Source organism: Oryx dammah, unplaced genomic scaffold (assembly GCF_014754425.2).
Source record: "Oryx dammah isolate SB20612 unplaced genomic scaffold, SCBI_Odam_1.1 HiC_scaffold_28, whole genome shotgun sequence".
Lineage (NCBI taxonomy): Eukaryota > Metazoa > Chordata > Mammalia > Artiodactyla > Bovidae > Oryx > Oryx dammah.
In genome coordinates this window covers 90,082,704-90,108,063 of record NW_024070212.1, presented here as the reverse complement: position 1 = coordinate 90,108,063, position 25,360 = coordinate 90,082,704, and the positions used below count along the sequence as shown (strand labels likewise).

Sequence of the window (25,360 nt, the reverse complement as noted above, 5' to 3'; positions counted from 1 at the left end):
AGCACGACCCCGCCCCTCATGCCGGTCTCGCGCAGGCGCGCCTCCCCTGCCCAGTCTTCCCGCCCCCCTCCCCCGCCGGCCCCGCGGTCTCCCGGCGCCAGGTCGCCCCCAGCCCCCTCCTTACTCCCTCCCACTCAGCGTCCCACCCTCCGTAGCTTTGTGCCGGGGGCTCGGAACCGCTTCCCCGCCTCAGCCGCGCGGCAGGGGGAGGGAGCCGCCACAGAGGAGCTGCCGCCGGCTGCCCCAGACAGGGGCACAGGTAGGTGGCGGCCGCGGGCTGGGCCGCTCACGGATCTGCGAGTAGGGGCGGGTATGGGGTTTGAGGGAGGGGTGGGAGAGGGGAGGGGAAGACCGAGAGGGTCGGGGCTGGGGTGTGGTTGGGTGAATGGTGTGAGGGTGAGGATCTAGGGGTGTCAGAGATGGGTTTAAGGGTGGAGTTGATGCTGGGCTAGGGTATGGGTCGTGTGAGAATTGAGGTTCTTTCGGGGCCTGGGTGGGAAGAGGGAGCAGGATTAGCTTGGGTGCACTTGGGAAGGGTCACGCCTGGGAATTTAGAGAGAAATGGAGAATTGCAGTACTGGGGAGGGGGAGAGGGAAGGGGATTTGAGGAGTGCTAGGAGTAAAGGATTTAGGATTGGAATACGAGAGAGTGTGGGGTTTGGGGGCAGGGGAGAAAAGTTGGGGCTGTGGACTGTGAAGTTGGACACTGAGTCGTTAAGGAAGGAGATTTTGAAGGTTGAGGGCAGAAGAGGAGGGAAAAGATGGAGAGTTTGGGGTCCCAGGAGAGGGAATCTCAGAGAGTGGGAGGAAGGGAAGACTACGTGATAAAGGACAGAGAAAGAGTGCAGGGGGGTTAGGGAGGGTGGGGGTGGAATGGTGCGGTGGAAGGAGGGAGAGCCAGGTGGAGGTGTGATTGGATCTGGGCCACCGGGAGCCACATTCAGAAGGATCACGGAAAGATTGGAAGGGCGTGAGGTTTGAGAGTTGAGGACAGGCAGTTGGGAGTGGGTGAAAGGAGAGGATTAGGATTTTTGGTGCAGAGATTGGATTTTGTGTGAGAAGCTCTACAGTTGGCAGGTAGAAAAACTGTCAAATGTCAGGATGTAGGAGAGATTGGCCTCTCCTTCTTTGAAGGAGCTAGGTATGGGAGAGAAGGCAGGTGGGCAAGTGCAAGTTATACAACAAAAGAAGTGAATTGAATTGAATAATGGTGGTGATCCAGAACAATAAACCTAAGATTGTTACTTGGTCATTGGTGGTTTGGAACTAGTTTCTGTTCATGTTTTTATGTTAGATGTTTGCTTAAGAATACTGCCTTTTCAAATAAACCGAGGGTGTCTGCAGCCTTGGGATGCAGGCCATGGGGTGGCAGATGCTTTCCTGGTGTGTGGACATGGGTAATTTCTGCCCTGGCAGAGGAGAGAGGGGAAGCCTCAGTGCAGCTACTGTCCTGGCTCAGTTCCCACCAACTCTTTGCTCAGATGGCCACTGTTTTTTTTATCTCTGCCTTCTCTCAGCCACCCCCCTCCCCAGCTTGAGTCAGTGAATACCAGAGGGCTCAAACAGGTGGGTGAGATTAATTTTTAATTTTTTTTTATCCTTAAAGCTGATGTCATATTTTTATTCTTGAGAGACAGCATCATGCAGTGGAAAGAGCTTGAGCTTTGGCGTGATACAGCTTTGAGATTGAATTCTGGCTCTGCCACTTACTAGTTGTGTTTCTTAAGTAAGTTACTTTTAGTCTCTGAGCCCCTTTATTAAATGGCGGACCTTACCTCATAGGATTGTTGAGAATTGCATTTAATATAGTACCTAACCGTGCTTGGCAACTCAGTGGGAGTTATCATACCCACTATTATTATCATCATAGTCTTACTATGGCTTATTATTTCTGAGAGATTGCTGTCTTACTTTACTTTAGGTGTTTTCTTCTTTTTCTTTTCAAATTGCATAACTGTAGGCTCAGCTCACAATTTTAATTGACTCCTATAGTCTGCTTCCCTGACTCCATCTTTCCAGTCCCCTCTACTGGATAGTCATGGTTCTTGCTTGGTGAACTGGCTTCAAGTTCTAAAAAGTCATGTTTAGTTATCACTTATTTTATCTTGCCTCTTATTCGAAGAGGCAGTAGAGAACTGAATTTTTAATGTAGTAAGGCTACATTTTATTCATTTGATGAAATGACATGTTCATGGTAACTTTGGCTCCATTGTGGTGACCAAATACTAGAACATGTACTATTGTAATAGTTTTCTATGAGATTGTATGGGTTACAAAACCACCTCTCCAGAGACAGGCTGGAAAACTATCAGAGGCTACTTTGTTACTGTTGCTCTAATATGAAATATAGCTAATACAGACCTTCACTGAACATTGTTATTCTTTCACATGCTAATTACTTGAATTTTCCAGTTCGTGTAGGATTTTTGCCGTGATATAGAACAGGCTCTGTCTCCTGAGGGGCTCTCTTATAATAGACCACTCTGTATAATAGCCAGGAACAAGCAGAGCCAAGTTACAGAAACTTTGGAATTTTCTTGCCTGTACAGTTCTTAACTTTGAAAGGCTTAAACATTAATATAATTCTTAGATCATTTTATGGTACCTCACAAACTCTTAGGAAGCTTGCTCCTTGTTGGGAGCAAGATGCACAACTTTAGTAGTAAAAATCAAAGGTCCCTGGAATTTCCTGATCATGTTCTGTTCCTTAGGTACCATAGTTGAAGAACAGAGAGCCCTTGGCATCTCTGGACAAATGATGTAGGTTTTACTCTTCAGGAATTATTTGATTTTTTTCATCATTTAGAAAGAGAACTAGCATTTCATGAGTAATTTAAGTAAAAAAGGAAAGGTAAAGTGTAGCCAGAGCTATGTCTGTTTTGAAAATGATTCATGTGAGACTTCCCTGGCAGTCCAGTGGTTAAGACTCTGCACTCCCAATTCAGGGGCGCAGGTTCAATCCCTGATCAGGGAACTAAGATCCAAAAAAGAAAAAAAGAAAATCTGTGGAAGCAGCAGCTGCTGGGATTTTTGGCAGCCTGGGTTAGCATCTTCACTTTGGTCCCCGACTTCTTGTGCCCTCTGCTGGATGGAATCAGTTGTCTGATTTTCGCCGGAAGTGGTCCTCCATTCATCCATTTGTTTTACCCTAGACTCTATGGGCGGCACTATTAGGAGTGATGGCTAGGGGTGCTGCATATGAGCAGACCCTGTGTCATTGCCAGGGGTTTTATAGGGTGCTGATTCCTTGTGTTAACTTCCATAGAATTTGTCTTTCCACTTTTAAAATCAGGTCATTCTTACGTGGGGCTGTGCCTGGTATCTACTTTCAGGTCTACAGGTAGAGAAGGACTATGAATGTTCAAGTCCAGAGGAGAAGACCAAAGGGGATCTGCTTTGTCTCCTCATCAGGATTAAACTCTGTGAGATTGAAGGAACCATGTGCTTACTCCTGGAAGAAAAGCTTAGAATAAGTAAAATTATCACCTTAGCAGAGGCACTGAATACTGGCAAGAATATGGGTTATGAGAGTTGGCACTGTGACAGGATTTTTTTTCTTCTGTTTTTTAGATTCTTTTTCCCCCCCTTCCTGGTAGTACCAGTAACAATATACTCCCATCATCCTCTTTGCTTCTACCACCTGCAAAAGTTGGGGGAGGAGCCTGCAGCTGTTGCCTGGAAGAGGACCTGGCTCCTAGCAACAGTATCAGCAGGCCCTGCAGCTCAGAGCCCTAAGTCTGTTCTTCTGAGGTCTCACTCTTCCTCTCATTTGGTTCAGCAAATATCTACTGAGGGCTTACTCAAGCTAGGCATTGTGTTGGCCTGAAAAAAGAGAGATGAATCAAACAAGTGCCTTGCCCTCAAAGAGCTCACAACTTTGGGAATATTAACAAGTGAACCGACAGTACACAGTGCTAAGTGCTATATAGAAAGAGACATTGGTGCTCCGGAAAAACCAGACAGACATGTGCACTAGTGCAGGGGTTAGGAAGTTTTCCCAGAAGAGGGATGTGGTTGAGTTAGCTGTTAGTGAGAACTAGGAATCAGCTAGGTCAGGGAAGCTAAGAAGGATGTTCCAGCCAAAAGGAGCAGGATGTGCAAAAGCCAGTGGGACGAGAGAACACAGCCAACTTAACCTGGGTAGTATGGCTTGGCCAGAGAGTAAAGCATAAGATGAGCAGGAAAGAATGAGGCTCTTGGGCGTGGCACAGCAGGGCCCTCTTTTCTGGTGTACTTTTACACGCATAATTATCCTCTGGAGAAACATGGATCATACTGATGCCTGCAACAGGATCACTGTTTGATCTTCCCAGTGTCAGCATTTTTGATCACTGACTTGATTGATTGACACTTTTAAGTGGGTGAATTCAGAGCTACATTCTAGCCCTGCATTAATGCAGACAAAGCTAGGTTGGTTCACTCTAAAAGTCAGTCCGTCTTTTAGAGATAATAGCAGCTATTTGACCTGTATTATATTAAATTTTAACTAAAACTTACAACAGTGATAATCATACTTCATTTTATTTAGCGTGGCAATTTCTCAAATATTTTGAAATCTCACCGTTCCTCAGGAAAGCAAATATTTATTCCAATTAGTATTGGGGCATAAAATGTCATCCACATGATAGCATAAATATCCTGTTGTTTTTGATATTTTGCCTTATCTCAGCAGTGCCAGTTAACTGAAGAAATTAAGGAATGAGAGCTAACTATTCTAGCCCTTGGATCTAGCATCTCAGCTTAATAGCTTTTAGTTAGCTCTTGTAATGGAGGTCTTTCTTTGTGGATCCAAAAAAAAAAAAAAAATGTGTTCCTTGTGTTCTGTGTAAAGTTTTATAAAAGAGTAAACTTTAGTTCCATGACTGTCTACTCAGGGACCATTACATGCCAAAGCACTATGTTAGGGTGAATGAATTAAACATAATCTCTGCTTTCAAGGAGCTCAAATCAGCAGGACACGCCTAGAAATAAATCAGCAGCAGAAATGCAAGCCAAGTGTAATAAAGAAATGTGTGGAAGGTGCCAGGGTAGCAAGGAAGGGAGTTATTAGATTCTAGCCTTTGTTCTGTGTGAAAACATTTTAAAATACAAATAGTAAATTCTACACGTCACTATTAATATTTGTAACTTGCAAGTCAGTAAAAATTTTATCATTTTGATGGATGCATAACATTGCATGGTGTGGATGTAACGTTTATGTAATAACACCCGTGTTGGACACTGGGATCCTTTTCAGTTGTTTTGCTACTGTCAGCTGTGCTACTGTGACTTTCCTTGCCAGTGACTGTCTTCCACTTCTATGATCACTCTCTTAGAGTGAACTTTATGTATTTATTATTTATTTTTGGCTGTGCTGGGTCTTCGTTGCTCAGTGGACTTTTCTCCAGTTGTGGCGAGCCGGGGCTACTCTCTCATTGTGGTGCTCAGGCTTCTCACCGTGGTGGCTTGTCCCTTAAGAAGCATGGACTGAGTAGGATATGTGGGCTCAGTAGTTGCAGTGCATGGGTTAGTTGCCCTGAGGCATGTGGAATCTCCCTAGAACAGGGATTGAAACCATGCCCCCTGCCTCGCCAGGCGGTTTCTTAACCACTGAACCACCAGGGAAGCCCTAGAATGAATTTTAGAAATGAGATTTGAGCTGGGTTTTGAAAGATGAATAGGAGTTCACCAGACAGACAAAAAAGGGGAAGAGTAGGAACGGGCATTCCAGGTCAAGGAAACAGAGGCAACCTCCAGTGCCAGGGTTCACAGGCAGCTGGTAAGCTTTGATTCCCCAAAACAGCCAGAGGGCCTGCCTGGTAGGTTTATAAAGCTCTGGGCACAGCATGGCAAAGTTACATTTTACAAATGGCATTTTAATTGGGTTTTATTCCCTTGTACCTTGCTTTTATAGTCACAACCAAGGCAATGTCTTACTACCTCAACTCAGAAAACCATCTGGACTCAGGGCCCATCTACGTGCGAGAAAATGGGCAACTGCACATGGTCAATCTGGCTTTGGATGACGTTAGGAGTAGCCTGCAGAAGCCAAGGCCTTTCAGACTGTTTCCCAAAGGCTTTTCCGTGGAGCTTTGCATGAACAGGGAAGATGACACTGCGCAGAAAGAGAAGACTGATCATTTCATCTTCACATACACCCGGGAGGGAAATCTTCGGTACTCTGCCAAATCCCTCTTCAGCCTTGTCCTGGGCTTCATCTCTGACAATGTTGACCACATTGATTCCCTTATCGGCTTTCCTGAGCAGATTGCTGAAAAGCTGTTCTCTGCTGCTGAAGCCAGACAGAAATTCACGGAGCCTGGTGCGGGGCTCAGGGCTTTACAGAAATTCACTGAGGCCTATGGAAGTCTGGTGCTTTGCTCCTTGTGTTTGCGAAACAGGTGGGTGTTCTGATTATGATAGTGAGTATTTTATTGGGTGTGTCAATTCTGTCAGGTTCTGGGACTTAGTGGGCTTGGGGGCTTCCTCAAAGCCCCCTTCTAAAAACAGCACTTGAGTTTAGAATTTTCAAACACGAAGTGGTAGGCCATTTTGAGAAAAATCATTGTCTTTCTCCCTTCCCTCACCCTCCCAGACAGTACTTAGCTTTATTTTGTTTTTTGTTTTTGTTAGTGTTTTTGTTTTTTAATTTATTTATTTTGAAAATACTTTATAAGAATTAGTTGATTGCCACAGCTCTTTCATTAGATAGAAAATACTCATCTACCAACTTTTCTAATAGGAGAAAATAGGAAAGACAAGATGTGATCTGCCAGATATCTCTTGGTATACTCTCAGGGAGGTGAAGATTAGTACCCAGAGTTCTCATCTCCATTCCAGTTTTCAGACCACAAGATATTGAACATTAGATAAAAAGCAGCTTTCAAAGAAGAGGTGATTAAAATTTCAAGTGTCTTAAAGTTTGGAAATTTTCAGTAAGGTCTCAATGCGAGAACCACCGTCTATTTTCTAACAGAGCATATATTTTCTCTTATGATTGCCTTTGCTCATATACTTTTATTGACTTATTTAAATTTTTATAAATAACTTTCAAGGCATCTACCAATTAAAAAGAAAAACTTAAAAAAAATTACATAGAAAAGGACTTAAACACAAACACAAAAGGGTATAAAGTGAAACATAAGCCTTCCTCCCATCTCTCTCCTTTGCTCTTTCCCAGAGGCAACTACTGTTATCAGTTTTCTTTACATAATTCCAGAAATACTCTGTGCATACCCATGCATTAATAGCTCTCCTCTTCGTTATACAAATGCAGTACAGTGCGCACACCTTTAAGCACTTTGCTCTTTCACATATTTTCACAATTATTTCCCAAAAATATGTGTAGATTTTTAAAATAGCTGTATAGCATACCGTTATATGAATTTTTGTCATTCAAAAGGTAAAAGGCAGCTTACTATTAAGATGCACAATCAATATGACCATTAAAACAAGGCTAACCAAAAGCGATCAATGCAAAGAAATAGAGGAAACAATAGAATGGCAAAGACTAGAGATCTCTTCAAGAGAATTAGAGATATCAAGGGAACATTTCATGCAACAATGGGCTCAATAAAGGACAGAAATGGTCTGGACCTAACAGAAGCAGAAGATATTAAGAAGAGGTGGCAAGAATACACAGAAGAACTGTACAAAAAAGATCTTCACGACGCAGATAATCAACGATGGAGTGATCACTCACCTAGAGCCAGACATCCTGGAATGTGAAGTCAAGTGGGCCTTAGGAAGCATCACTACGAACAAAACTAGTGGAGGTGATGGAATCCAGTTGAGCTATTTTAAATCCTACAAGATGATGCTGTGAGAGTGCTGCACTCAGTATGCCAACAAATGTGGAAAACTCAGCAGTGGCCACAGGACTGGAAAAGGTCAGTTTTCATTCCAGTCCGAAAGAAAGGCAATGCCAAAGAATGCTATAACTACCACACAATTGCACTCATCTCACACACTAGTAAAGTAATGCTCAAAATTCTCCAAGCCAGGCTTCAGCAGTGCATGAACCATGAACTTCCAGATGTTCAAGCTGGTTTTAGAAAATGCAGAGGAACCAGAGATCAAATTGCCAGCATCGCTGGATCATCAAAAAGGCAAGAGAGTTCCAGAAAAACATCTATTTCTGCTTTATTGACTATGCCAAAGCCTTTGACTGTGTGGATCACAATAAACTATGGAAAATTCTTCAAGAGATGGGAATACCAAACCACCTGACCTGCCTCTTGAGAAACCTATATACAGGTCAGGAAGCAACAGTTAGAACTGGACATGGACCAACAGACTGGTTCCAAATAGGAAAAGGAGTACATCAAGGCTGTATATTGTCCCCCTGCTTATTTAACTTATATGCAGAGTACATCATGAGAAACGCTGGGCTGGAAGAAGCACAAGTTGGGATCAGGATTGCCGGGAGAAATATCAATAACCTCAGATATCCAGATGACACCACCCTTATGGCAGAAAGTGAAGAACTAAAGAGCCTCTTGAAAGTGAAAGAGGAGAGTGAAAAAGTTGGCTTAAAGCTCAACATTCAGAAAACTAAGATTATGGTATCTGGTCCCATCATTTCATGGCAAATAGATGGGGAAGCAGTGTTAGACTATTTTGGGGGGGGTTCCAGAATCACTGCAAATGGTGATTGCAGCCATGAAATTAAAAGATACTTGATCCTTGGAAGGAAAGTTATGACCAACCTAGATACATATTCAAAAGCAGAGACATTACTTTGTCCACAAAGGTCTGTCTAGTCAAGGCTATGGTTTTTCCAGTGGTCATGTATGGATGTGAGAGTTGGGCTATAAAGAAAGCTGAGCACCGAAGAATTGATGCTTTTGAACTGTGTTGTTGGAGAAGACCCTTGAGAGTCCCTTGGACTGCAAGGAGATCCAACCAGTATTTCCTAAAGGAGATCAGTCCTGAGTGTTCATTGGAAGGACTGATGCTAAAGCTGAGACTCCAGTACTTTGGCCACCTGATGCTGGGAAAGATTGAGGGCAGCAGGAGAAGGGGATGACAGGGGATGAGATGGTTGGATGGCATCACCGACTCAATGGACGTGAGTTTGGGTGAACTCTGGGAGTTGGTGATAGACAGGGAGGCTTGGCGTGCTGCGGTTCATGGGGTCGCAAAGAGTCAGACATGACTGAGTGACTGAACTGAACCAAGAGGCATATGATAAAAAGAAGGGAAAAAGTACATTTTACTCCTTCATTTTTTATTCCAAGTTTTTATGTTCATTGTGGAAACAGAACAATGAAAAAGAGTTATGATATAAACATTGTTTTAAAATTATTTTATAAAGGCAAATACATACTATTTGAGAAACATAAAATTGTTTAGTAAAATTTATAGTTCCATCACTCATGGTGGTGGTGGTTTAGTTGCTAAGTCATGTCAGACTCTTTGCAATTCCATGGGACTCTAGCTTGCCAGGCTCCTGTCTCCGTGGAATTTCCCAGGCAAGAATATTGGAGATCATTCCTGGTAATCATTTTCAAATAATGTATTTTTGTACATTTGTGAATATACTCTATAACTTGTATTCTGCTTCTTCCTTCCATTTACCATTATAGCTTAGGTAATCCTCACAATGGGGAAAATGCTTTTTATCCCATGTGATGTCTGCATACTGTTCCACTGGTCAAATTGGATGAGAATAGCACTTTCATTCACATTTAATGAGCACATTATGTAGCATTTCTGGAAAGCAACTTGGCAGTATGTAGCAAAAGCCTTAAAAATATCTGTATCATTTGACTCAGTAATTCCATTTATTAAGAGTCTGTTCTAATTTCTAATGTGATAATCAAATATGAGAAGAAATACTTTACATAAGGGTGTTCAATGTAGTACTAGTTGTAACAATGAAAACCTGGAAGCTGAATATCCAACAATAGGAAAGTAAGTAATCGTGTGACTGTTAAAATAATATCCAAAGATCATTTAAAATAATGTGGTAAAATGTTCATTATATGATCCCACTTTTGTTTTTGAAAAAATAGAAAATTTTATATGCATTGCATATATAGGGGGGAAAAGAGGGAACCCCACTGAAATGTAATTTAGATAATAGAATTGAAATTGGTTTTAGTTTTTCTTATAATTTTCTAGATTTTAGTTTTTTTCCAAGGAATGTTTTCCTTATAATCAGAAAAATATAAGAAACATTTTTAACAATCTCTTGACTCATTTTTTTTGCAACAATTCTGAATAAGGAATCAGACAATGCTGTCTTACCCAAATATAAGGGTAGGATTTTCAGTTGTGATTGAAAACTTCCCTTCTCCTTTTGAATCCTTGAAGGGAAATGGGAAGAGGGCAGGAGATTTGGGTTTGCATTTGCAATTTCCAGCTGAAGCTGCAGCAACAAAGGTTTTACCAGCATTGAAAAATAAGGTAATTGGTTAAGTGCAGGTGCTTGCTGTTTGGGGTTGGGTCACAAAGCTGCCTGCCAAAAGGAAAAAACTGTCTTATGTGTTTCAACCTGTAAAATCTTTCTTCCCTCTGATTTTTAATCCCACTGATGGTCACAGGAGGCAAATATGTTTTCCTTAAAATATCACCCTTTGTAACTGAAGTAATTATAATAGCTACCATTTAATGGGGCCTCCCAGGTGCCTCAGTGATAAGGAATATGCCTGCCAGTGCAGGAGACGCAGTAGACTCCGGCTCAACCCAGGTAGGGAAGACCCCCTAGAGGTGGAAATGGCAGCCCACTCCAGTATTAATTGCCTGGGAAATCCCCTGGACAGAGAAGCCTGACAGGCCTCATAGAGTCGTACATGACTGAGTACAAGCACCATTTAAGTACAAGCACACCATTTAATGAGGGCCTGTAAGATAATGTTTACTTCTGAAACATTTTTTTTCTAGTTTTCTTAATAATCCTTAAAGAAAATAATCATCAGCTCCATTTTCTAGCTAGAGAAATTGAGACTTGCAGAGGTTAAGTAATCTCCTACAATCATACAAGTAATTAGCCTTGCTAAAATCTAAACTCAGGTCTGACACTAAACTGTGTTCTTTCTGTTGCTTCTCCATTACATTCTTCTGAACTTTTTAAAGGGAAAGTTGGAAGATTAATTTTCAGCAAGACCCTAGAACTTCATTTATGTCCTAGATAAGCATCTAGTAGTGTCTGTGGCTTTGCACGTTTCATTTCTTAATCTTGATTTTTGTAATGTTTGTGAATCATGTTATACATCGTTGTGTCCTTCCCAGATAACCCATGTCTCACAATTACTAAAAATCTTGTAGTTAATTGATCAAAGGATGTGTGTTTTCCTTTCTCTAATTGCCATTAATCCCCCAAATCCCCATTAACTCACTTCAACTCTATGATTGGAAGATGGAAAACAGAAGCTTTATTTACAGTGTAATTAAAATATGTCTGAGTAAATAAGGCTTATTTGTGTACCCAGCTGAGCTCTGTCATCAGACAGTTTAGAGGGGGTATCAATGCCCCAGGCCATCTGTACTCAGCAGTTAGGCCAGTGATCAGCTTCAGTGTATCTTATTCTGTATGGAAGCAGGCAGAAAATAGATCTGAGGCCCTTCTTATCCTTGGATTATTCAGCGCTCTTTTTGATAATTATGATCCTGGTGACAGAAGAGAAATGTGAACACTTAAATATAAGCCCACTGATTGTAGTGAACCATCTCACTATGAAAACTTTAGACATTATGAGGAAAATGGATGAGAAAGGCATGCTCTTGCCACAGGCGTTTCCCTTTCCCTGTTGTTTTTTTTTAGGCTCCTCTCCTGTTTCCTGTCACTTCTAATCCCTTTTTCATTTTTTCTTGCTGACCTCATATGAAATAGATGGACAACTAGAAACCAGGGCGGAGACCACAGCAGTGTCTTTTTAATCTTCTCTTCCTCTCCAGAGGCCTTCTGATACTCTACGATAGCAGTCTGGCCTGGTGCCCAGTGTAATTAAAGTGTTCATGCTCACAGGTTTGTCTTAATAACCATCTAGTTTGAAATGAGTTCTTGTCATGGTCATGCTGCACATAACTTTGGAGTAAAGTTAGCAGACTAACCCTGGCACCGGGGAGTAGGCAGCTACTCAAACAAGTAGAAAAGATAAAACCTGATGTGACAAATCTTTGATGTGGTATGTTTTTGGACATGTACGGGTTAGAATCCAGAATCCTTGGCCTGTTCCAGTTTTCAAAGCACTAGATATTTAGCATTAAGTAAAAAGCAACCTTAAAAGAATGAGTGATTAAAGTTGTGAGTATCCTAAAGTTTGGAAGTTCTCTGAAAAAGTCCCAACACTGACCCCAAGGTCTGACTCCTGACAAAGCAGATATTTTCTCTCGTGTCTTGCCTTTGCTTTATGTTTTTATGTATTTATTTAAAGTTTTTATAACCTATACCTACATAGTAATCAGTAAAGTCGGCTTGTTACCTAGTATCTTGTCCTGATGGAATGCTGATGTATTACAAAGCCACATATGGTGATGTTTTAAAAGAAGGAAAAGAAAAGCTGTTGATTGCTGTCCATGCCCCACAGATACCTGGTGATTTCAGAAAAACTCGAGGAGATTAAGTCTTTCCGGGAGCTGACCTGTCTGGATCTTTCCTGTTGCAAGCTTGGAGATGAGCATGAACTTCTAGAACATCTCACCAATGAAGCCCTGTCTAGGTATTGACCTACCACCATTTGTAAATGAATTGTTTTGTTTTTTAAAGGATGGTCCAGTGGGAAGGATGTTAATTACTTTCTGGTCCTGTGTTTACTTGCTAACTTTTTTTTCTAAAACATTTTCAATCTCCATTTACTTGATACAAGCAGTGTTGATTGGACAACTCAGGAAAGTTAGTCAGTAGGTTCGTTTATCTAAATAAAATTTATTTCGACATACAGTACTTGACACTACCTGGGTTGAAAAATGATTTTGCCTTGATTTATTCTAGCAAAAGATGAGAAGTTATATAATTTTTGCAATCATTATCATTTTCTAATTGTCATTGAGCTGTAAATCATTTAAAAAGTGAACTAGTAAAAGACAGCCATAGAAATTATTTTCAAGAACCATAATTTAAAGAAATCACCCAGTTCACACCCTTCATAAATAGTCCGACTGATCTCAGTCTGGCTTGCAAAGAGAAGGCCAGATGGATTCCTTTATGGTTTCATAAATACCCAGAAGGACAAAAGTACTACAAACCTGAGTCTAATCTTTTCCCTCAGGCCTGCCTAGAAAGTGACACTGACATACTGCCCTGTAGAAAGGGGTTTTTATGTGGGGTTAATAAAAAGTTTGGATTTCTTGCATGTGTGGAGCACATTAACTCACCAGTTACAGGTTAGCTGAGTGGATTGACTTGTGGCTATACCTTATAAATCCATTCTGAAAATTGGAATTATAAAATATTAGAATGAAAGAATTGTGCTTTATATGGAGGATTCTCATAGGAGTTCTTTAGCAGACTGTCCCAACATTTAGAATTTGACACATTTGTCAAGAATGCAGTTTTTGTGTGAAACAAGTGTGTTTAATCTTAATGAAGTCCCTGCTTACCTCATTCCACCATGTACCTTTAGTGCCCTCTACCATCTGAGGCTAGTACTACATGCTGCTTTGGTCTTAAGTTAACCCTCACATAGTAACTGAAATAGCATCCAAGGATCTTTAATTCTGTTAAATGCATTAAGTGTGAAATAGCAAGGGTTAGAAGATACATTTTTAAATGAAGTTTATGAAAACATTCTCATAACTTGATTTTCTCAAATGTTCTTTAAGTAATTTACTCATGGACTTTGTTTCCTAGTGTAACTCAACTCCGCCTGAAGGATAATTGTTTATCTGATGCCGGGGTGCGGAAAATGACGGCACCAGTTCGAGTGATGAAGAGAGGCCTTGAAAATCTGTCGTTATTAGATTTATCTTGTAAGTTCTGTTAGAAGTTATAGATGATTAATACTGGAAGAATGGACTTAGAAATCTAGTTCTTCCCCTTTGTCTGAGAGCTGATAAAATTGAGGGGTGATTCTTCGGTGCCCCAGCAAGTTGGTGGCAGGGCAGGACTAAAGCCAGAGACTGTTATCTCCTGGCCAGACACCTTTCCTGCCGTGGTTCCACTCTGTAGGGCAGTAAAAGCCCTTATGGATTCACTCATGCCGCTTATTCTCTGCAGAGAGGTCATATTCACTGTATATTCACAGCATAGAGGACACGTGGCTCATCTTTACTTACCTTTGAGTTGCTGATTGATACTGTCTGTCAGCTAGGTCATTTTTATCAATAATTGCTTGGTGAAGATCTAGATAAATTCACAATTTTGATGCTTACTCAAGATGAACCAGATACTGATTCCAGTAGTAGAAAGATTATAAGATCAGTTATGATTTAACTGAGCATGTATTGAATATGTGGCAGGATGGTTGGTGTCAAAAGAGCGGCGAGAGCAGGTGTTTGAGATCAGAGGACACTCCTTGCTCTGCCGCTGTGTGCCCCTGGGCAAGTTATTTAAACTCTCTGAGCCTTGGTTTTGGCTTCTGTAAGATGAAAATAATGACACCCTCCCTTCCTCCCCAGGAAGGATATGCATTTAGCAGATATTTTTTTGAGTGTCTGCAGTGTGCCAGCACTGTGCTCATCCTCTTGAGGACCCAGTGCTAAATGCAGTTCTCTCTGATATGAGAAGATTCCATGTAAGAAAGGATTGGTTTTAAAAAATGCAGGGCTTCCCTGGTGGCTCAGTGGTAAGGAATCCACCTGCCAATGCAGGAGATACGGGTTTGTGAGATCTCACATACCGCTGAGCGTCTAAGCCCATGTGCCACAGTTGTTGAGCCTGTGCTCTGGAGCCCGGTGGCCACAGCTACTGAGCCCGTGTACCACAGTTGCTGAAGCCTGCATGCCCTAGAACCTGTGCTCCACAGAAGAGAAGCCACCACATTGAGCAGCCCGCACAGTTGTGACTAGAGTAGCCTCTCCTTGCCACAACTGGAAAAAAACCCGTGCCGCTGCAAAGACCCAGCACAGCCAAAAATAAATAATTTTTTTAATGCTAATTAAAACAGTGACAGTCTTAGTGTCTAAGTATCCTTGAAAATCTTATTAAAATCTTTTACTTTGGAGGTGAAATGGCTATGAACAAAGTCTAATATACCTGTTTATATACGTGTTTAATATACATGTTTTGAATATGCTGTTTTTATGTGGTTCCAAATTAAACCCTTTGGAGTAGCTATCTGGTTTATTAATTTCTCTGCTAAACCCCAACTCCTAGGAAGTTTAGAGCTATAAAAGGTCTTAATGATCATCTCATGTGGCTCTTCATAGGAAAGATAGATTCCCATATTTAATTTACTCTGAAAAGTTTGTTCTCTCAATATTTTATCATTGTTTGGCCTTTTTTCTTGAGCTTATTGTTGGCATATAACTGTAACAGAATACCACCTATGTTTTTGACATCTAGGTAACCCTGAGATAACAGATGCAGGAATTGGATACCTCTTTTCTTTTAGAAAACTCAACTGCTTAGATATCTCTGGGACGGGACTCAAGGTAGGATTTCTGTTCCCTTCTCTTACTTTTACAAACATACAGTTTGATATTTTGCTTCTGCTAATCAACATTCAGAAAGGGCTGGTATCTATGATAGTGTTTATTTCCTACTGAGAACAAGTTAAGTGTTGACCATGTGTGTGCTGACCATTGTGTTGACTATGCTGAATGTGTTGACCATCCGTGTTCTGTTTTTCCCTTACTAGGACGTCAAAGCTGTCAAACACAAGCTTCAGACCCACATCGGCCTCGTTCACTCCAAAGTCCCTTTGAAGGAATTTGATCACAGTAACTGCAAGACAGAGGGCTGGGCTGATCAGGTAAGGCAGATTTTTCTCTCCTACAGTTAATATGGCTTCATAAATTCCAAGTGTCTTATTCAACACTCGAATAGATGCTAATCCTCTTGGTATTCTTTGGCTGAACTGTCATCTTCAGTCAAACTCGAGACAATGATGATTTGTAACTAACCCAGTTACTTGAGAAAAGTTGTTAGATGCTAGTCCTTATATCTCATGCTCTGGTCGCTAGACTGCTTCATCCTTATTGGACCTAGAAGAAAATGCCTTCTTATAAATGACTCAGAAAATAAATGAATTCTTGCTTGCTATGCAAAAAAAAAGTATGATCCAACTTCAGAAGGGGAGATTCTCTTAGCTGTGTGTGTACCAGAAAAAGAGAACAAGTTACACTGATTAAAATCCAAGTCTAACTCTTTTCCATTTAGGGGGCAAATTTCTTAACTCTCCTTAGTAAGGAAATGTCTTTTTTTTTTTTTTTTTTTAATCCTTAGCACTCCCATTCTCTTTCTTTCTTTCTTAAGTTTAAAAATTGTATTTTGTGTATAGAGAGCTAGCATTGTTTCTGGGAAGGTAGAGGTCTTGGATGACCCATTCAGAGAAGTTCACTTAGTCCAACTTATTGAAGCCGATCCCCTTCGTGTACGGGTGGAAACACTGGTGGCACGTGTTGAGGCCATATTTTCAGATCAGACCATGCTAGTTTGAGCAGACAGAGCCCTCCCATTTTCAGCTTCTTCGCTGAACTTCCCTTCGATGCTGTCTTACCTTCTTGATGGTCTTCCTCAAGTTGGCAGGGTACAGACTAAAGTAGGCACTCAGAAGGTAACCAAGTAGTGGAGCACCAGTAGATGCCAGCTTGCCTCTGGTTGGTGCCTGTTTCCTTCAGATACTTTAAACCAGTGTTGATTGGAGGAGGCCTGGAGGACCCACTGAGCTTTTTGTTCTGGATCCTTCCTTGGCTGCACTCTGTAATGCCTGGTGGTGGAACTATCCAGCCACCTCATGATAGCATCACTTCCTTATAGGTAAGCAAGAAGGAGTGCTAGTGACACAGTGTTTCAGAAGTACTTTGAAGTTTGTCCAGAAAATGCATGCTGAAATCATTATATGCGTCCATTGTCAGACTAAGTTTGTATCGCTGAAAGAGTCCTGGATACATCCAGTGGACTTGGGGCAGGTATGGGATGGTCATATAAGGGCTTGGAGTGGTTTGGTTATGGTAGCAGGTGACATGGTGGAAAGAGCATAGGCTCGAGAGTCAGAGGCCTGAATTTGGGGTCCTGGCTCGGCAACCCAATAGGTATACAACTTAAGGCAGCTTTGGGTCTCTGTTTATTCAATCTCTAAAATGGAGAAACCAGGACCTCTTGCAAAGCTAAGGATGAAGTAAGATAGCTAGCAGCTTGGACTGAAAGTAAGTTGAGATTCCACACAGCCTTGCCCCATGCAGCCCCAGCTAGGCCCCGAGAACGTGGCAGCGGTGCTTTATCTATCTTCTGTTGCTCTGTTATTGAAACTGTTATAGGCTGACTCCATTCTCCTGCCTCATTCTCAGCAGGTGACACAGAAAAATGAGGCCATCTAACAGGAGTCCCTTTACTTCCCCGTCTGTCTCAAAATTTCTCCATTAAATCACTTGCCAAGGGTCCCCTGGCTAGTAAATGGTAGAGCTAACTCTGGAACTGATTTCTTAAACTATGTGCTGTGCTGCTTCTGTGTCTTGCAAATGTTTGTCTGTCTTTATGATTATTTCATTACATACCATAATGAGAAGTGTGGAATTTAAAGTTCTTGTTACTTATGGTATATGTGAAATATTAATAATTGTTGACTTTTCTTTATGTGTATTTTTTACTAAGCCAAATTTTCAAAAGAATTTGTAGTAACATAATAAAAATATTAATACATTTGTAGCAGTTTTAAAAAGTGGAAACTGATCCTAAAGTATCCTGAGAGTATGGAAATGTGGTTATTTTACACACATACAAGAGTTTGAATTCCAGTTGGTATAGTCTAAGGTGTGAAAATGGGCCTAGGAATGTGTGAAAAGTATTATGACTAAGGTTTCAAATTTTAGTAAAGTACATGCAGTTTATTTGTAGATTGGAACAGAGACTTATCGTAGTCTGAAGTAAGATTACCACAGGGGGGTTGTGCTTATGGAAGGAGAGGAGTTGGGAACAAGGAAAGCTTGAGATTAAAAACTCGAGATTTTGTTTGGATTCACATCTTTCCAAATACATTTTATTAGATTGTTCTGCAGTGGGAGCGGGTGACTTTGGAAGCTATGAAGCCGCAAGAAACCTTGGAGTCTCGAAGAGCAGCTCAGCACTTCTGTGAGAAATTCCCTTTCCTTTGGAGTGTTTTGCCCTTAGATTATTTGGGCACTTAGTTCATCTTCAGTCAGTGGGAATATTAATTATGATCACATTGACTTAATTAGATCACCAAAATTTATACTCTGTCAACATGGCTTATAGTGTAAGTTCACACTTAGCTTTGAGCACCAGCACCAGGAAAATAACTTATTAAGTGAATGTATATATGTACATATGTGTTTATATATATCCCGACGTGTTCCAGAAAAGATTTGCAGTGATACAAAAATAGAATTCAGAACATTAAAAAGGAATTAAAGTGTAGCCAAAAGTAGAAGCAACCCAAGTGTCCATCAACAGATGAATGGATAAACAAAATGTAGTGTTTACATACAATGGAATATCATTCAGCCTTAAGGAGGAAGGAAATTGTAACACTTGCTATAACATGGGTGAAATTTATACAGACATCCTGCTAAGTAAAATACACCAGTCAAAGAAGACAAATGTTGGGGCTTCCCTGGTGGTCCAGTGGTTCAAAATCTGCGCTTCCAGTGCAGCCAGCACAGTTCGATCCCTGGTCAGAGAATTAAGATCCCACATGCTTCGTGCTGTGGTCAAAAAAAAAAAAAGGACAGATGTGTGAGTCTTACGAAGTTCCTAGAATAGTCAAGTTCATGGTGACAGAAAGTGGAATGATGGTTGTTGGGACTGAGGTGAGAGGTGGTAGGGAGTTACTGTACCAAGTTTCAGTTTTGCTAGGCTGAAAAAAGTTCTGCAAATGGATGGTGGTGATGTTTACACAGCAGTGTGAATGTACTTGATGCCACAGAACTATACACTCAAAGATGATTAACATGCTAAATTTATGTTATGTGTATTTTACCATAATTTTTTCTGAAAGGACTTAAAGGATAAAATTGAAGTGAAGGGAAAATAAATGTAGAAAAATAAGAATATTCTATACCAAAAGATAGAGAATAAAGCTGTATCATTTGCTAGAGTTGTGCTACAAACTTGGCTGTCTTAGAAGAACAGAGTCAAGTTCAGATTCTGAGTAGTGATAGCTGACATTTTTTTGAGCTTTCAATGTTGTGCCAAGCATTGTCCTAAGCACCATATATTGCTTCTTATATCTTCACATCACCCTTATGAAGTAGGTTTTATATCCCTATCTGAGAAAACTGAGTCCTAGACAAGTCGCTTGCCCAAGGTCATTTATCCAGGAAGTGGCAGATCTGAGATTTGACTGTAAATCTGTGATACTCTCTGTGCGTACATCCCTTCAACCTGTGCTGGTGCATATGCCGTAAATTACTTTATAAGGCACACAAAAGGGGGGAAAATGAATCCAGACTCACCCTGTTTGGGCCTCTCGTCACTTCTGTTGGGTCATTTTTCTGGGCTTGGGCAGGCATTAGCAACTGGCATAGTAAGCTCATCACCCTTCCCTCTGTCATCCCTTACAGATGGGAAGCGGGCTCGAACAGAAGCCCCAGGGAAGTACCCCCCGACAGAGGTCCACACGAACCCTTCTGAGAAGCTCCAGTTCTATAAAGAGAAGGCCGCAGACTGCCATGGGCCACTGTTGAAGCATGAAGCCCTGTCAAGCCAGGTGTCAAAGGAGAGCAAGAAGAGAGCTTTCGAGGAGCCAGAGAAGGAGCAGAGCAGCTCTTCACAGTCTTCAAAGCAGAAATACGTGTGTCTTGCTGTTGAAGACTGGGACTTGCTAAATTCGTATTGATGGGCAAATACAAGTTGACCTTCTCCCCCTCCAGTGCTAACATATGAGGAAGGGGGGCTGATAATGTTTTCCTTTTTGTTTGAATTTACCTATGGCATTAGCATAGCAAGCGGTTATTTCTACTTTTGTGGTGGGGGAGGGGAATGCTATGGAAGTCTGTAATAATTTCTAATGTATATTTTCAATACATAGTAATTTTTTCAAATAAACGTTTTTGCTGTCCTTAGGGTCTCCTTGTGAAATATACACTGGAGCCACAAGAAGTAACAGTTTGCTTTGGGATGGAAGGCCATGTGAGCTAAGGCAGCTTAGTGTCATCTGTTGCTACTCTAGCTTGGCCCAGCCAGTGGGCTATACATATAAATAGGTATATGAATGGCAGCCACTACTGAATGCCTCCCATGTGCCATGCCCCAGCCTGACAACAACAGTAAGTTGTTGAAGGTAGGTATTAACCCCAATTTAGATAGTTACGAAAACTCGGTTAACTCAGGTTAACTCAAGTTAAATGAGTTGTGGAAGGTCCAGAGCTTTAAAGAACCCGAATTTATATTCCATCCTGTCCAGCTCTAAGGTCCTTTCTATTACATTGCCTTCTTTAATAAGAGTTACCATTCATTAAAATCTCAACTATTAAAAGTCTATTAAGTAAACCAAGAATCTTCACAGTAGTCCTAGCAAGTATCACCTCCATTTGACAGGTGAAGAACCTGAGACCCATGACTCCTTAAACCAGTATTTCTCAAGCTTTATTGTACATGCAAATTGCCTGGGGATCTTTTTAAACTATAGATTCTGATTCAGTAGATCTGGAGTTAGACTTGACAGTCAACATTTCTAATAGATTTCCAGATGATGCTAAGGCTTCTAATTTGTGGGCTACACATGGAGTAACAAGGCTCTAGACCTTCACTGTCCAATACAGTGGTCTCTACTCACATGTCACCCTTGATCACTTGAATTGCAGCTAGTCCAAATTAAAGTGTGCTGTAAAATGCATTCTGAATATCAGAATCAACGCCTAAATGTGAATGAAAAATTTCTATTTTTCACTGTTAATTATATGTTAAAATGATAAGTTATCTAATGCGGCTACTAGAAAATTTACATGACCAGTGCTGCTCTAGACCATATTCCATCCATAAAAGGTGAGCTTAAAGCAAGACTTGCTGGCTAGTAAAAGGAAGGGAGAGAGTAGCTTAGGAATTAGGAGCTGGGTGTAACAGATTTGACATCTGGAAATGCTCTGGAGTTTAACCAGGATTTTAATATAATTAGATCTTGGATCTGACGTGTTCTATTTGCTATTCAGAGCAAGGCAAGGTGCTTCCTTTGTAAATGCGGCTGCCTATTGCCTACGGTCGTATCAAAAGCTCTGATATCTGAAATTTATCCAGTGAAAAGGCAGATTCGGTGCAGATTTTCTGTTGTGGAGGTAGAGTTGAGCTTTAATGTATCACTTGGGTGAATGGTAGCACACCTTGCCAGGTTCCTAGTACAAACAACTAGCCTTACTTGTCAGACTTAGCGTGTATTGTTAGTCAAACGTGAATCTAAGTTGATCACCGCCCACCATCACCAGGCTCCTGTTGCTGTGGTGTAATGTTGTGGCACAAAGTGGCATCTGATTACTCATCAAACATCCCACCTATGCTGATCATTTTGGAGGGCAAATCTTTCAAAGCAACATCTGATTACTTTTCTTTTATAAACACAGTGTACTTTTGAAACTAAGATCTCACTTTCTTTAGCTTTTTTTTTTCCTTTCAAGTTTCTCATTTTCCCTTGCTGGTGAGTCCTTTAAACATATATATTTTGTTTGATCCAAACAGTTCATTGTAGTCATTCAGGTAGAGTTATGAAAGTCTAGTCTTTGTTTTAATGACTGAAACAAATGATGAAGGTTAAGAAATTATGACTAGCACAAAATAGATGAGGTAATCTCTGTGTGTATTTTAACTTGTACGATTTGCATTTTTTAAATTAGACTTTCTTGTTTCTAGAATTCACTTGCTGACTAATTACGAACTTTGGGCAAGTGATTCATTTCTGCTAATACTTAGCTTACCCTTTAAAACTAAGCCACCTTACCTACATAAAGTTTGCAAGAGTGAATAAATCAATGGACTGTAGCCCGCCAGGCTCCTCTGTCCGTGAAATTCTCCAGGCAAGAGTACTGAAGTGGGTAGCCATTCCCTTCTTCAGGGGATCTTCCCCACCCAGGGATTGAACCCTGGTCTCCTGCATTGCAGGTGGATTCTTTGCTGTCTGCGCCACCAGGGAAGCCAGTGTTACCCAAAAACTATGGCGAGTGATTCCCTGCCCCAGAGCCTCCTAAGGATTTGTTAAAATAGAAATTCCTGTACCCCACCCATATTTACTGAATCAGAATTGTTTAGTTTACTAGGATTACATAATAATCTGACATTAGACCAAATTTTCTCTTCATACATTTACTCCAAAAAATGCTGAGCTATTCATTTATTCATTTGGAGAAGTATCCGTTGAACTTTTAACCTCTGCCTAGTGCGGGAGATTCAGCACTGAACAAGACAAAAGATGGTATTTGCTTTAAAGGAGCTTCCACTTAAGGGAAGTGAGACAGACATGTCAGTTAACAGGACGTAGGGCAGCAGGCTAAGTTCACGTAGTGATAAAGTAGAGCTGGTCATGAGATACTAGGGGAGGGAGACGGGGAGAGTTAAGTTTTAAATTAATTTAGGGATTGCAGAAGTCCTCTCTGAGGAAGAGACATTTGAGCTGAGAAGTACGACAAGAAGGAGTTAGTCATACAAACATCTAGGAAAAAGGTTCTGAGGAAAGCAAAGACCAAGTGCGGAGCCTGAGATGGCAAATGCTTGGTACATTCTAGGGACAGAAGAAAAAGAGTGAGGTCAGGTGGCTCGTGTACAGTGAACAAGTGGTAAAAGATAAGACAAGTGGCAGATCACCTAGGCCTTGTGGTCAAGGAATTTGGCTTTTACTTCAGTGTAATAGGAAGCCTCTGATTAGATGTAAATCATGTCATCTGATGTATAATTTGCAGAGTGAATCCTTGCTGCTTGATGGATCCCGTGTGTGGGTCATGGGTCATGGGTCATGGGTGGGGGCGGGCAGGCAAGGGTAGAGCAGGGAGGTGTAATCAGAACCATTAAAGGGGCCCCAGTGAGAGATGCTGGCAGCTTGGACCAGATGATAGCAATAGCAGTGATGATGATGATGAAAGGTTAGATAGAAAGCTGTTTCGGAGGTAGAGCCGATGGGTTGTGTTGACGCATTTAATGTCGGAGGGTGAAGGAACAGAGGGAGTAAAATCAAAGATGACTTCTTCCTAAGGTTTTACCTGAGCATCTGAATGGATGGGAAAATGCAGGAGAGGAATAGATATGGGTGGGTGGGGAAATCAAGAGTTCTGTTTTAGATAAGTTTGAGAGATGTAATGAGATGCTCAAGTAGGCAGGCAGAGTCTGGAGCTCACATATGAGTCTGGAGCTCAGAGAAGTCATCAGGACTGAAGGTATAAATAAAGTTCTATAGTATAGGGTTGACATTTGGAGCCCATGAGAGTATAGAATCACCTAGAGGAAGTGTAGATAGACACAGCCTAGGGCCTTCCCACACTTAAGGTCATGCAAAGGAGGCGGGATGGATGTTGAAGACAGGTAAAACCAGGAGAGTGTGAGCCTGCAAGTGAAAGTGCTGTGATGGGAATAGTGAATTGAGTACTTCAATTTGAATGAGGGCAAATTATTTGACAAATTGGAGGTTGTCCATGGCTTTGATTGGGTTGAGGGGAGAGGTGAATGTTAAAAACCCAACTGGAGTAGATTAAAGAGAATGGGAGATAAGGTGGTAATAAGAACTACAGGAGAAATTCCCAAGCCATGTCTTTTCCATCTATACTACATAAAGGAGTATAAATTCCAAACTCTTTTAGTAATTGGGGTCTTATGGTCAAAGGAGTATTTTCTTTCCATTTTTTCATTCAAACATTAAAAAAAAATAGAACAAACCCTCATATACTCATTGCAATAGGCTAAACAATGACCTCAAAGATGTCCAGATCATAACCTCTGGAAATGTTACTTTACATGGTAACAGGGACTTTGTAGATGTGCTCAAATTAAAAATATTGAGATAGGGAGATTATCCTGTCATCACAAGGGTCATTCTAGGAGGGAGGCAGGAGGATCAGTCAAAAGCGAGATGCGATGACAGAGCCAAGGGGTCGGAGTATCACAGCGAAGGGACCGCAGACCAAGGAAGGCGGCTGGCCTCTAGACACTGACGAAGGCAGGGAAATAGGTTCTCCCCCTGAAGCCTCCAGACAGAGGGAAAACACATGAGAATAAGAAAGCATGGGGAGTGTTTAAAAAATGCTTTCCAATCATAGACATGCTTGGGACAATTTAACATCTTGACAAGTTTCAGTTAGCTTGTAGCTCTTTTCTCTGGTCTTGAGATTCTCCCCACTGCCTTTTTAGTGTTAAACACAGCTTTGATCATCTGGAGTCTTGTATTAATAAATACAAAACCATTTTCAGAGGGAGGGCTTTCCTGGGGCAGAGGGAACATAATTTTTCTGGATCCAGAACTAACTAAGAGATTTGATTCAGTAGCACAGCTATGGGAAGGAGTAGCAAGTTTCTCTGAAATGTGCATACAGAAGCTGGGTGATTTTTTGGCAAGACTGGTACATAAACAATGCAAACATCAGGTGGGGGTTGGATTAGATGACTTTCAAAGTCCTTTCTAGGCTTGGAAATCTCAAGCACTTAGGTTTCCCTGGTCATCTCAAAGAATTCTGTGAAATGATCAAGAAGACTATTTTGATTTACGTATGTATATATATTTTAAATCAAGCCACATAATGCTCATGAGGTTAGGAACAAAAAGGGATAACAAGATAACACATCCAGCAAGTGTTGTACATCTTGGGAGGAAAATTGCTGACTTAAGAGTTTGGATCAGTGGTTCCCTGAAGTTCCCAGAGATCATTCAAGTGAAGTCGCTCAGTTGTGTCTGACTCTTTGCAACCCCATGGGCTGTAGCCTAGCAGGTTCCTCTGTCCATGGCATTTTGCAGGCAAGAGTACTGGAGTGGGTTGCCATTACTCAAGGAACCTGTTAAAAAAAAAATCAGGGCTCTCCCTGGTAGTACAGTGGTTAAGACTTTACCTTCCAATGCAGAGGGTACAGGTTACATCCCTGGTCGAGGAGTTAAGATCCCACATGCCTTGCGGCCAAACACCCAGAACATAAAACAGAAGCAATATTGTAACAAATTCAATAAGACTTAATGATCCACATTTTTAAAAAAATCTTAAAAACAAAAAAGTGCAGTTAACCTCCACCCCTCCATTCTGATTCTGGAAAGTGAATTGGCCCTAGGAACATGCATTTTAATTAATCAGCACATTCCCACCCCTCCCAAAACTCTGATGTGGCAGATCCCAGGACTCCTTTTTGAGACACTGAATG

General features: G+C 41.2%; 1 protein-coding gene across 1 annotated transcript; it reads left to right on the top strand.

Annotated features, from left to right (window-relative positions):
• The first annotated feature begins 31 nt into the window (after positions 1-31).
• Positions 32-20,106, top strand: LRRC42 (leucine rich repeat containing 42). The gene is made up of 8 exons (XM_040231092.1): positions 32-259; positions 5,894-6,380; positions 12,513-12,644; positions 13,775-13,893; positions 15,428-15,516; positions 15,723-15,836; positions 18,070-18,154; positions 19,606-20,106. Exons 2-8 carry the CDS (start codon positions 5,908-5,910, stop codon positions 19,878-19,880), a joined length of 1,287 nt encoding a protein of 428 aa, XP_040087026.1. The 5' UTR covers positions 32-259; positions 5,894-5,907; the 3' UTR covers positions 19,881-20,106.
• The last annotated feature ends 5,254 nt before the right edge of the window (positions 20,107-25,360 follow it).